A 12787-nucleotide genomic window follows, 5' to 3' on the forward strand; every position below is an offset into this window, starting at 1 on the left:
TGTATCAAAAACCGGATTTTAACGTTATAAGCCTTCAGGCTGACCGCTGATCCACTGGGGAGTATTCTGATTACAAGAAACTAGCGCAAGTAAAGGGCATGGCCAAGCGTGTTAAGGCGTTCGAGTCGTAATCCGAGGGTCGCGGGTTCGAATGCCGGTCGCACAAAATATGCTCGCTCTTTCAGCCGTGGGGGCGCTATAATGTTACGGTCAATCCCACTATTCGTTGGTAAAAGAGTAGTCCAAGAGTTGGCGGTGGGTGGTAATGACTATCTGCCTTCCCTCGAGTCTTACACTGCTAAATTAGGGACGGCTAGCAGAGATAGCCCTCGAGTAGCTTTGCGCGAAATTCAAAAACAAACAAGCGTAAGTAAATATGTATGTACATGAAACACATAATTCAAATAATATTTCAGTTTTCCATATTTCTTTATTTTCTCAAACTCAATGCATACACTAATTCAGCAAAGCTTATAAACACACAAAATATTTACTTTGGGAGTATATGTTAGATCAAGGATGCTTAAGATACTGTAATAAATTTATCATTGTAACAAAACAGACGATTTGTTTATCCAAAAGCACATTGTTTAACTGTCATGTTTACCTTAGATATTTTTAACTTGACGATGCATTATAAGTTTATACTAAGTCAAAAATTAACTGAATTGTTATTAAATAATCAACAACAAATAAATATTAAGAAACTACAATACTTTACAAAAACCACTGTATGTTCTAAGTATTATCAATGTTTGAAGCCACAAAGTCTCGAAGTCTTTACATACGTGTAAATAAGGGACAGTTGATTGTTTCTGAAAGTCCGACACCCTACCTTACTTCCAGAGGTTTACAATTAAGCTCCAGTTACGTCCCTGGTACTTAAGATAGGTTTATATTAAAATTACCACACATTTGTTAAGCACGTGGTTATCTGGCCATATAATATTCGGTTGTTTTTCAACAACACTTATTTTCTTTCTTTGTTTCCAGTTTATAGAAGGAAGGAGTCAAACTTTAATGTATTTCGAAGTTTCAATATTGGTGATAAGAGGAAGGGTTAAACAGTTGATATTTTTCAGAATATGAGAGCAAAACTTTCAGGCACCTTGCAACCTGAATAGAGATGTGGTAAAACTCACTAATTTTTATTTGTTTTAGGTTGATAAATCTCAATGATTATTTTAACGTGACATTTTTCTCCCGACCCCAAAGAGTGATGACACTGGTGTTTGTTTTTTTTTCTTGTTGCAAAGCCACTTTGGACTATCTGCTGAGGACAGCGGTATGATGGTATGGACTTATTTTAACTGTTTTGACTAATCGTTAAGACAGCCAAGCATCTGGTGAGGACAGCGGTATGATGGTATGGACTTACTTTAACTGTTTTGACTAATCGTTATGACAGCCAAGCATCTGGTGAGGACAGCGTTATGATGATATGGACTTACTTTAACTGTTTTGACTAATCGTTCAGACAGCCAAGCACCATGGTCCAATGAAAGTAGTTAAGTAAGTAATGAGAAACACTGTACATGAAGTTAGGTACTAGATGTACTAATGTAAGTTTTCTTAAAATATTTTGTTTCAAAAGTAAATAAGATTAAAATTAAGAATAACATATTTTTTATGCTTGCTTTTGAAGTTCATATAATCTCATGCTGCGTTGTAGCTTACAGAATGCATAAGTCTTCTCGAGTTCCATGACATGCGCACGTTTCACTGCCGTCAAGACGGTACGAGTTGCAACGTTAAGCGTTCTTTATGTGACGCCATTTTAGTGTTTACTTACTGACTGACAGACAGCACATTACTGTAAAGTGGTATAAGTGGTTAAAACAGGTGATCCCTTTCGGGAAAATTAGTAGTTCGAATTTAGTAACCATTTCAATATCACCACCTTAATGTTACGAACGAGGACGTAACTTATCAAATAGACGATGGCAAAATATACATGAAGCCGACTTCAAACAAAAGTGATATTTAACCTCGAGTGTAGCACGAAGACCTTGATATAAGATATTTGGTTCGTAAGGTACGGCTCAAAATAAGCATTATGCCATTAATGTTTAAACAAGGCATAGACAAGTACCTTGGCTATAGTTGTTTTTTTTTTTTTTAAAGTCACAAGCAGGATTATACCTAATAATGTATTTAATAGTCAGAATAACCAATGGATAATTCAGTGTTTTCTAATCATTATAGTTTTATTTGAATTGATTTACGACACTAACAAGTTCGTGTTAATCTATTATACAAGTTTCTTTTTTTTTAACGTGTAGTTACGTTTAGGTTCTGGTTTAATTAATGTATTTTTATCAGAAGTTCCCAATTATTAATATATTGCTACAATAATATAAAGAATACGTTTCAGTTATTCTGTTTCAAAGATCGTGTAGATTATGGCACGATTTTGATTTAGCTGAAGATTTATGTAAGATATGTTTAATTATACGTTTAACCTTTCCACACGAACTTTCAGATGAGCGACTTTTCGCTTTTTCCACGCCGATTGATTCCTTTTCTTGTTGTCTTTTCAGTCGAATCTGAGTTAGTAGGCCAACTAGGAGTTCATCCACGTGGTGGTTTATTCCTGCTGAAGTCTCTATAAACTTACAGTTGTAAGAGGTCGCTGCGGCTCGGCCCTCTTTCAGGAAAAAGACAGACAGATATATCACTGAAAGTCAGGCAATATTCTTGCTCACAGAACAGGAAGTAACTAGCAGTACAGTACAAACCACATTTTATTAACAAATAATATTATTAATTAGTTAATTGATTTTGATTATAAAATGTGAAACTATTCTTTTATTTTTTCTTTCATTTTGCAATTCTTTTCAAAAATAAAGTGTAAACAAATTCTACATTAATAGAAACAAACAAAAAAGCAGAAAATTACGTGAGGAATGACGTAATAGAGAATAATAAAAAACAATAAGTCGGCATTAATATATACTTTAGTTAGCGCGCTCGTGCCATATTCCGCAAAAATACAACGAATCAAAGAAATCAAGACGGATTAAAATCATTAATTAATTTAAAACCATCGAATGTAAGCGGAAATGCGAAAATAATTATTAGATTTATGTTGAAAAATACCGAATTAGTGGGTTTAAAATACAGAAAAAAAGCGAGCTTTTCGGATAACATCGTATTTTCTTATCTTCAGTTAATTTGCTTATGTTTGAAATACCAGTTCCTATATTTGTTTGTTTTTTTTTCCGAGACACCTCTTTCTTATTTCAGCCCACATTTGTAATTACTAAAAAAACTGAAACCAACCTACCGTTACGCGTAACTTCCCTCAGCCTCACAAGATCAGTCTTGTTTCCGACGAGGACAACAGCTTTATAGTCGTTACTCGGATGTTTAAGAATCTGATGGAGTAAGAACTTAGCCTGTTGGAAACTGTGTTTATTGGTCACAGAATATACCACAGCAAAAGCGTCGATATTACAAGTTGCCGAGAAAACTTGAGGCTGAAAAATAGCAAGGGTAATTTTAGGCTTAGAACGATTTTGCTTTCAATTTTTTATCACATCATAAAACAGGAAACTTGTTTTAATATAGAGAAGAATTACAGAAACTAGGCTTAATAAATAATATTACAGTAGCTTTGTGCGAAATTTTAAAACAAACAAACAAATAAATAATATTGAGCCGGCCATCGAGCAACAAATTAACCGCACTTTCAATCACTTCTACGTGTACGCGTCATAATTACACAAATTACTTGAGGAACGAGGTCCCTAACGGTTCTATTTAGGCATCTTCATGTTTACGCATATATACCAAGAGAAATAAGTGAAAAGGCTTAATTCACATTTTTCCCGCGTACATGGAACAAAGAGAAGCCGTTAATACATAGATTCTTACAAATAATCTTGTTATTTCATAAGTTGTGGATTTAAAAACACTATTTGTATTGTTGAAAATATTCTATTTTTTTTATTTAAAACATGCACTGTATTGTTGGAAATAATATAATTGTTAATATATTTAGATTCTTCTACTAAATAATAATAATGTTACATTCTAAGTAATCTGAGATTGAATACTAACTACAGGGTGTTGGTAAAGTCACTGTGCACTTATATATTTATCAACAGATATGTTTCAATATAGAATACAGGAGGTAAATATGAATGACAATTATAAACAATGTTGAAAGTGACCCCCGTTGGCATCAATACAGGCCTGGATCTTTCTTATTTTGTTTCTAAACACCGCTATCAGTTGCTGGCTTGAAATAGACTGAATGAATACTGTTATCGCTGATTTCAAAACTGCACAGTGACTTTCCGAACACCCTGTATTTTGCGCATGCCGAGCCAAGAGGCTTTGACACCTTTTTGTATACAAAACAATTTAAATCAATTTGATTATTGTTTGTTTCAGAGTAAAGCGTTGGAAATCATAATCTAAATGAAACAGGCACTTGTGCTATACTCTGTGTATAAAAGTATAATAAATTAATAAGTATAGCAATACTCTCTTTGCTTTAATAACAATTTTAAAAATTGTTTGTTTGTTTTAATTTTGCGCAAAGCTACTCGAGGGCTATCTGCGTTAGCCGTCCCTAATTTTGCAGTGTAAGACTAGAGGGAAGGCAGCTAATCATCACCACCCACCGCCAACTCTTGGGCTACACTTTTACCAACGAATAGTGGGATTGACTGTCACATTATGACGCCTCCACGGCTGAAAGGGCGAGCATATTTGGTGCGACGAGGATGCGAACCCACGACCCTCGGATTACGAGTCGAACGCCTTAACATGCTTGGCCATGCCGGGCCATTATTGTTAAATAGTACGCTCATTGTTAAAATAGGGCAGCCAGACGTCGGAAATAGTTACTATAGACATGGCCAAGTTCAAATTGTACAATTTTACCTTTGCAGTCAGTAACAGGCATGACACTAAGGGCATTATTTATATTTTTATTTTTCCTTGCCAGTGGAAAGGAGTTTTAATAAGGCGGTACTAAGGCTTAATATTTTACAATTTCTTTGTTTATGCATAATATTCCTAACTTTCAATTTCTGCACATTTAACAAGTCTGTAAATCACACATTTAAAATATTTTTCCAAGTACACTGCAAACTAAGCGAACTTTGTGAGAACCTTCCCGTTACCGTATGTTTTATTTCTTAACTTTGGTTGGTCGCGTTAATGTTTCTTTCATAATACGTGATTAACAAACAGTATTCTTCTCACCTAAGCGAAAATTAAACTTTAAGCTGATCATAGGCCTAATTCCTTTGCGAAATAATTCGTAAGGAAATATGGAATGATTTTTAGAATTACGCGTTTTTAATCCCTTAAGATGGCATTAAACTTATCAAAAAACGAAGGTTTCAAACATGACGTTTTTAGCCTATGAGAAATGTAAAGGCTTCAAGTGCGATACTTCTATTTTTGACAAATAGAAAGGCTATAAACATTCTAGTTTGTTAAAATCAAGGTTTCAAGTATTATGCTTCTAACTACGAGAGATAGAAAAGTTTCAAATGTGATGATTTCATAAATTTAATATACATTTATAAATAAAAATTAGTATAAAGCTTTTTAACTGTCTATATGATAGATATGTCATAAGTATATTTAAATAAATGTCACCATCTTACCATATTGTCCGAAAACGAATGCTCGACAAAAATTAGTTCTGTCTCTTGCCCATTGAGTACTATACTCACTGAATTTTCATTTTGTTCGGCTGTAATTGTAGAAATAGGAGTTAATTTTCGTATACTCTTTCACTAAACTTGTTTAAAAAGCAATACTTAATCACCTTAGTCAAGTACAATTAGAACATAAAATTTTGTAACGTAAATTTTATTCTAATGAAAGTAAAAAAACAAAAAACAATTCTATCCAATCACTGACTTTAATTAGAGCACATCGACATGGTATAATATTATCCTGTTTTTATCCAAAAGGACAAAATCATATCGACGTTTTAAAAACACAGAAATACACAGATTTTTGAATCAGTAATAAATCACTTACTAAATGGATACATTGTTCAGTAACAGAGGTGGAAGGTTTTATCAAAGTGTAGTGTAGTAAAATGTTGACTTAAATTACATCTGTACATTCCATATTAGTTTAAAATGCACATAGTTAAGCTCCCCTCTTGGTGCAGCAATAAGTCTACGGATTTACAATGCTAAAATTAGGAGTTAGATTCCCCTCGGTGGATACAGCAGATAGCCCGATGTGACTTTGCTAGAGGAAAACACACACACAGTTTGGTTAAATTCATTCCTTATTATCACACGACTTCTTTGAGCAAACCTGAGTTATTGATCGACAGTTAATTTTAATTATCAAATGTAAATCATTCGCTGGAGAAAATGTCAAAATGGCCCCAAGTCTTAATACCTGTATTGTTATATATTTCTTGAAGCTGCTATCAACCACTTGGTGTATTTGAGAACTTTATAAAAATTAGTTTAACCACTCTGAATATGAGCTGATAATTTGATAGCTTTGTGTAATATTTTCTTTTTGTGTGTGTTTTACTTACGTTTAAAATGTTTTGATATTTGTTTAAATCTCTTTAATTAGGAGTTGAGCTTTCGCAAACAGTTTGTGTATGTCTTTGTTTCAGAAGTGCTTACTATGTTTTCCGTGAGTCGTGCATTTGGCACTATATAAATAATTATTTCATCAAACATGGCGCAGTGATTTTACTTTATTACTACGTGTAAAGAATGTTACAGTGGACTCAAGTATCGTATAAATACACCTAACAACTCTAACATTCGGTTTAATTTCTTTAACAATGTATATCACATTCAGACCCATGGTGTTTGATTACTTGAAAAATGGTACTACCTAACAAAATGTTGTTTATTAACAACTAGATGGTCGTGGATGGTTTGTTTATCTAGAATTATTGCACAAAACTACAGAAGGGCTATCTGCGTATAGACGTCCGTAATATGTGTCTGATATACAAGCTAGTTAACAACACCCACTGTCAACGTTTGGAATACTCCAAGTTTCGCCAAATAGCGCACTCGTGATCCCAAAGTACAAAACATGTTTTGGCAATGATAGATTACAAACTACGAGTCCGCAGATTCACAGTTTAGCACACTAGCCACTTGACCACGATCGGCCCAAAAGCATTCTTCTGAAACTAAACACTTAACACAATTTAATGATTTCAAAATTACTTTTCATTAAATGTAAATGTGTAAAATATGTACTTGTTAGGGATAAAACTAGGAATATTCTCTTTCTTTCCAGTCCTGCGTGGCCAAGTGGTTAGGGCGCTCGACTCATAATCTGAAAGTTGGGGGTTCGAATTCTCGTTATACCAAACGTGCTCTCCCTTTAAGCAGTAGGGGCGTTAATTAGTAACGATTAACCTCACTATTCGCTAATAAAAGAGTAGCTCAAGTGTTGGCAGTGGAGGGGGGTGATGACTAGCTACCTTCCTATAGTCTTACACTGCTAATTTAGGGATAGCTACCAAGAGTTGGCAGTGGAGGGGGGTGATGACTAGCTACCTTCCCTATAGTCTTATACTGCTAATTTAGGGATAGCTACCAAGAGTTGGCAGTGCAGGGGGGGTAATAACTAGCTACCTTCCCTATAGTCTTACACTGCTAATTTAGGGATAGCTACCAAGTATTGGCAGTGGAGGGGTGATAATGACTAGCTACCTTCCCTATAGTCTTACACTGCTAATTTAGGGATAGCTACCAAGAGTTGGCGGTGGGTGGTGATGACTACCTTCCCTATAGTCTTACGCTGCTAATTTAGGGATAGCTGGTACAGATAAACCTTCAATCCTGTGAGAAAAACTTAACGGAAGTCGGAAAATATTGGTAAAACTTGTACGAGGTCTGTTCAAAAAATACACGGACTGACGTCATAAAACAAAATGTACTGTATTTAGAAGTTACAGGTCTGGGACCCCTTCAAAGTACTCTCCTCCCCAACGCATACACTTATCCCAACGGTGTTTCCACTTGTTGAAACAGTCCTGGTACGCTTCTTTGGTAATGTCCTCCAGCTCCTTCGTCGCATTTGCCTTAATCTCGGGAATCGTCTCAAATCTTCTTCCTTTCAAGGGTCTTTTGAGTTTGGGGAACAAGAAAAAATTTCAGCAGCAAGGTCAGGTGAGTAGGAGGGGTGGGGAAGAACAGTGATCGAGTGTTTGGCCAAAAACTCACAAGTTCTGAGGCACAAATTTCGCAGCAACGCGGTGCATCTTCAATTTTTCGGTCAAAATCTCGTAACAAGATCCAACTGATATCCCACACTCTTCAGCAAGCTCTCTGACAGTCAGACGTCGATTTGCCCGCACCAGGGTGTTGATTTTGTCGACGTGTGGGTCGTCAGTTGACGTGGAAGGATGTCCAGGACGCTCATCATCTTCAATGGACTGTCGACCATCCTTAAAACGTTCATGCCATTTGAAACATGCCGTACGCTTCATAGCAACATCACCGTAAGCCGTGTTAAGCATAGCAAGTTTCAGTCGCAGATTTTCCAAGTTTAACACAAAATTTCACAGCAAGTCGTCGCTCCTTCAGGTCATTCATTCTGAAATCCGCCAAACGAAAAAATCGCACTTCACTTAAAACCGCGTAGCTAATACACAAATGAAGCTATCTGCAATCGGGAAATGGCGTCGTAATCAGCTGATCTGTGCGAACCTAGCGACACCGAGCGGATTCCACTGGAACCAACTGGAGCCGCGCAATTCAAACAGTCCGCGTATTTTTTGAACAGCCCTCGTAAGTTAGCTTCCCTCAAAGGCCATAAAAATAGTTTTTAAGAAGTGTTTGAAATTAAGCGTTTAACTTTTTGATGAAAATACTTCTCTAAGTCACATGACAAATATTTGCTATTAGAATACTATCTTTTAATCCGTCGTAAGTGAAAGACATTTCTCTGTAAAACTGGTAAAACTCGTGGAGTAAGTGATATGAAATAATTTAACATTTTCGAGTGTTGGTGAAGAAATATAAATAAAAATTGAGTATGGAAAGACAACGTATGTTAGGTTTCACTGACTTTATAGAGAATCACACAACACTGACGAATTGTCTCGAAGATAGTATTTTTCTCCAATCATCGTTTTTCCAAGAGTACTAATACATTTCAATTATATAAATAAACAAAACTTTTCAACCCAAACGAGCCGTTTTGGCAAATATATTTCTCTACAAGTGGGTTTTCTCGACATCACTGATTGTATCATTCTAACTCCTTGACACACCTTTGAAGAACTTTCAGTTGTACCACTATAAATACTTGAATGAGTTCTAACGGCTGAAGATGGAGCTATACATTTTTTTTAAGATACTTCAAATTGGATGATTTTAATTTTATGTCCAACACCTGTGTAAACATAGTTTAAAATTCTAGGTCTCACATGTGATGCTGTCTGTTGTCTCCCAACGTATCATGTTTACTGTCTTGTTTGTTTGTTTGTTTTGAATTTCGCGCAAAGCTACACGAGGGCTATCTGCGCTAGCCGTCCGTAATTTAGCAATGAAAGAACAAAGGGAAGATATCTAGTCGTCACCATCCATCGCCAACTCTCGAACTACTGTTTTACCAATAGTGGGATTCACTGTCACAATATAACGCCACCACAGTTGAAAGGACGAGCATTTTTAGTGGGACGGAGATTTGAATTTTCAACCTGCATATTGTGAGTCGAACACCTTAACCATGTTTAGTTTATTCATTATGTCACTACTGTAAACATATCTTGGTCTTCCATTCTATAAATTCATTATAGTAGTTTTGTTATATTTATTCGAATATTCTAAGTTTCGTTTATTTTTCTTCCGCGATGACTCAACGGAGAGTCAGAGGGCACATGACTCTAAACAATGGGTTTTACAGGTAATCCATTGTGTGTCTTAGTGCCTAATAAAAAACAAAGCCATTCGTGTTTTAAAATAAACTAATTATTTGATTTGGCAAGCTATGTTATCTTGTTCTTTAAAAAGATTACATTAAATTTCTAGATGAAACTTATTTTAATACAGCTTTAAGGTCTAGAGTTGATAATGAATAGCTTACTGAACTTTTTTTTTCTAGTTCATAATCAGTTTTAAAAAAATAAATGTTTTGGGGTACTTATTGCTTTTCTTTTGTGGTCAAAGTCTTGAATATAGATGTCCTAAGTTCCTCAGAATAAACCACAAGTTAGCTCTCGATAAAATATTGCCCATTCTTGTACTTTTTAATGCAAATAGCGTATTTAAAAAATCAGGGTATTTTGTTTTGTAGCAGGAGGAGGCACCAAATTCGGAAGTGACGTATTTAACGTTGGTGCAACAGGGCAAGAAATCGATGGGCCTATTATATTGAGGGCCTCCAGATTGGTGTAAAACAACTTCTATACCTCTAGCTGATCAGTAAATTACACCAAGAATTTTGAAGTGTTAAAAACGCCTTTGCATTTGAATGTCCAAGTGCATTTGAGTGGGTGCACAGGCCCATGCCTAGTATAAGTACTGGGAACACAGCCGCGTGGCAAGACATCTGCCGGTTACAATCTCAAAATTTAAAGTCATATTTCTGGTAAACATTTACTACGTGTTGTGTACACATCCATGGTTAACAAAATCCTGTGAATGGGCTCCCATATACACCTGTGGCATGTATAGAAATGTACATTTTGGTCAATTTGAACAAAGTGGACGCCCACTAAAATTTCCTAAAATAAAGTGCCTTGTAAAAGATAGAGAACAAATGCGACCCGGCATAGTCAGGTGGTTAAGGCACTCGACTAGTAATCTGAAGGTTGCGGGTTCGAATCCCTGTCACATCGAACATGCTTGCCCTTTCAGCCGTGGAAGCGTTATAATGTGCGGTCAATCCAACTATTCGTTGGTAAAAGAATAGCCCAAGAGTTGGCGATGATTTGCTGCCTTCTCTTTAGTCTTATACTGCTAAATTAGAGAAAGCTAGCGCAGATAGCCCTCATGTAGCTTTGCGCGAAATTCAAACCAAACCAGAACAAAAACATCCGTGTGATTTGATAATCGACAAGTCTCTCCTAAATAAAGATTAAATAACACGGGTTTCCAAGACGTTCAAGACTAATCATATCAAGAAAAGATTGGTTAAAATTAGAACGTTCAATAGCTGTAAAAATAGCTACCTTGCTGTTCTAAAAGGAACCAAAATAGGCTGACAGGCAAACAAACAAATTCATACCGAAACATAGTTACCCAATGGACAAGTGTTTCGTAATTAATGAACTGTATTGTAAGATAACCTTGTTTCTGACCTAGCAAAGCGATGTAGGCTCTGTACTCTAAAGCTAACCTTGTTTCTTCCTAACAAACTGTCATAAGCGTGTTGTTGCATAGATTATTTCTTACGAAGTGAAATGTCGTAAGCTGTATTGGAAGCATTGTTTCTGACCAAGCGAAGTATTGTAAAGACGGTATTATACAATAACTTTGTTACTTGCTTTTGGAGTTTCGTAAAGCCGATATTGTAAACCTTGTTTCTTACCTAACGAAGTATCATAAGCAGAGATGTATTCTGATGTAGAAAACTGGGAAGTGAGAGAGGACTTCCCTACATCTGAACTACCAATAATCAGCACTCGGTGAAGCACACTCTCTGTTACAATGACAGGAGGAACATCCTGAGCGTCAGGGACCGGCAACATATCTGTTATCGAGTTCGATTTCGTGGTATTGTTTTGCGAAGGTTGAGGTCCAGTTGGAAAGATATTGCGGGTAGTCCGTGACTTCGAACGAAAGGAATCTCCTCTATTTATGACTCCTTTGGAGGTCACACAGAAGTTCCTGAGCCGTTGGAAGTCGCCAACTTCAGTGGGCAATAGTAGAGAGTGGTCAGACGAGGACCGGGTGTTAAGGTTAGAATGTAGTTGGGGGGTCATGTCTACTGGGATGCTAGCTACTCGCTGCCGGAAATGATTGCTAGGTTCCAAACACCGGAGTCTTCTAGTTGTTTTCATTGACTGGGACCGACCAACTGTGTTATTTCTTTTCGCTCTACTCTGGGTGGGGCTCCTGGGTTGGAGGCTGGAGGCTCGTGACATGACGAAGTTTCTTCCGGGACTAACACTGTGTGACCCTCTACGAACAGAGTGGCCGGTATCTTCATTTTGGTCTATCTTCAGGAGATCAGGGGCGCTTCGGAGGTATGATGCACACAATCCGTGACCCAGCAGCTCCGCTCTAGAGATGGAAGGGCTGAGCTCACCCTCCGAAGTTTCCTCCAAGGTCATGATTACAGACTGCTTTCTCAGGTCCACCGAAGAAATAAGGTTAACTGTACGAAAGCCTTGGTTGATTATAACTTAAAAATTACGATGTTTGTGTTACCCGTTCAACGTGCGGTTAACTCAATCCTTCTTCTTAAACTCCACGTGCATGTGTTGATACTGGCACTGCGTATGTTACGACCGACTGGCTGGCTTTATTCGTTTGTAACGGCTCCACGTGACCTTACGTCACAACTGTGCAAATTAAAAACAGTGCAACCACACTGAGAGCTGCTAATGAACTGCAAACCCTAAAATGTCTAAGCCAAAAAAACGATTGTATACACTTCATAAATTATAAACTAAAATATGCTGTCTTTGCTTATATATTTGTCAAGCGTTGACGTTCACATTAAAAAAAAAGGAGGAGCTTGTCACGGAAAATGATCAAAAGAACACGTGCAAAAAGAGTTGTTGATTTATCTTTCAGCATGATGAAAGAAACAAGAGTTTCGTCAGTACATTTTGACATATCAGATATTGATATAAAAGCGATCAAACAAC

The 12787-nt window shown here is 36.6% G+C and overlaps 1 protein-coding gene across 1 annotated transcript; it reads right to left on the bottom strand.

The window, feature by feature from the left end:
* Window positions 1–410: 410 nt before the first annotated feature.
* LOC143250983 (GTP-binding protein GEM-like) lies at window positions 411–12478 on the bottom strand. Its single transcript, XM_076502244.1, has 4 exons — window positions 11503–12478; window positions 5628–5716; window positions 3287–3479; window positions 411–2647 (listed from the first exon to the last, which is right to left on the bottom strand). Exons 1-4 carry the CDS (start codon window positions 12245–12247, stop codon window positions 2385–2387), a joined length of 1290 nt encoding a protein of 429 aa, XP_076358359.1. The 5' UTR covers window positions 12248–12478; the 3' UTR covers window positions 411–2384.
* Window positions 12479–12787: the final 309 nt, after the last annotated feature.

Source organism: Tachypleus tridentatus, chromosome 5, assembly GCF_004210375.1.
Source record: "Tachypleus tridentatus isolate NWPU-2018 chromosome 5, ASM421037v1, whole genome shotgun sequence".
Classification (NCBI taxonomy): Eukaryota; Metazoa; Arthropoda; class Merostomata; order Xiphosura; family Limulidae; genus Tachypleus; species Tachypleus tridentatus.

Bases quoted from the DNA above. Each gene is read 5' to 3' on its own strand.
- LOC143250983 (XM_076502244.1), bottom strand. From the start codon at position 12,247: ATGACCTTGGAGGAAACTTCGGAGGGTGAGCTCAGCCCTTCCATCTCT. The intron at 3,480-5,627 runs GTAAGATGGTGA...GCTATTTTTCAG, and splicing joins ATTCGTTTTCGGACAATATG to CCTCAAGTTTTCTCGGCAAC. The intron at 2,648-3,286 runs GTAGGTTGGTTT...TTTTCCTGAAAG, and splicing joins GAGGGAAGTTACGCGTAACG to AGGGCCGAGCCGCAGCGACC.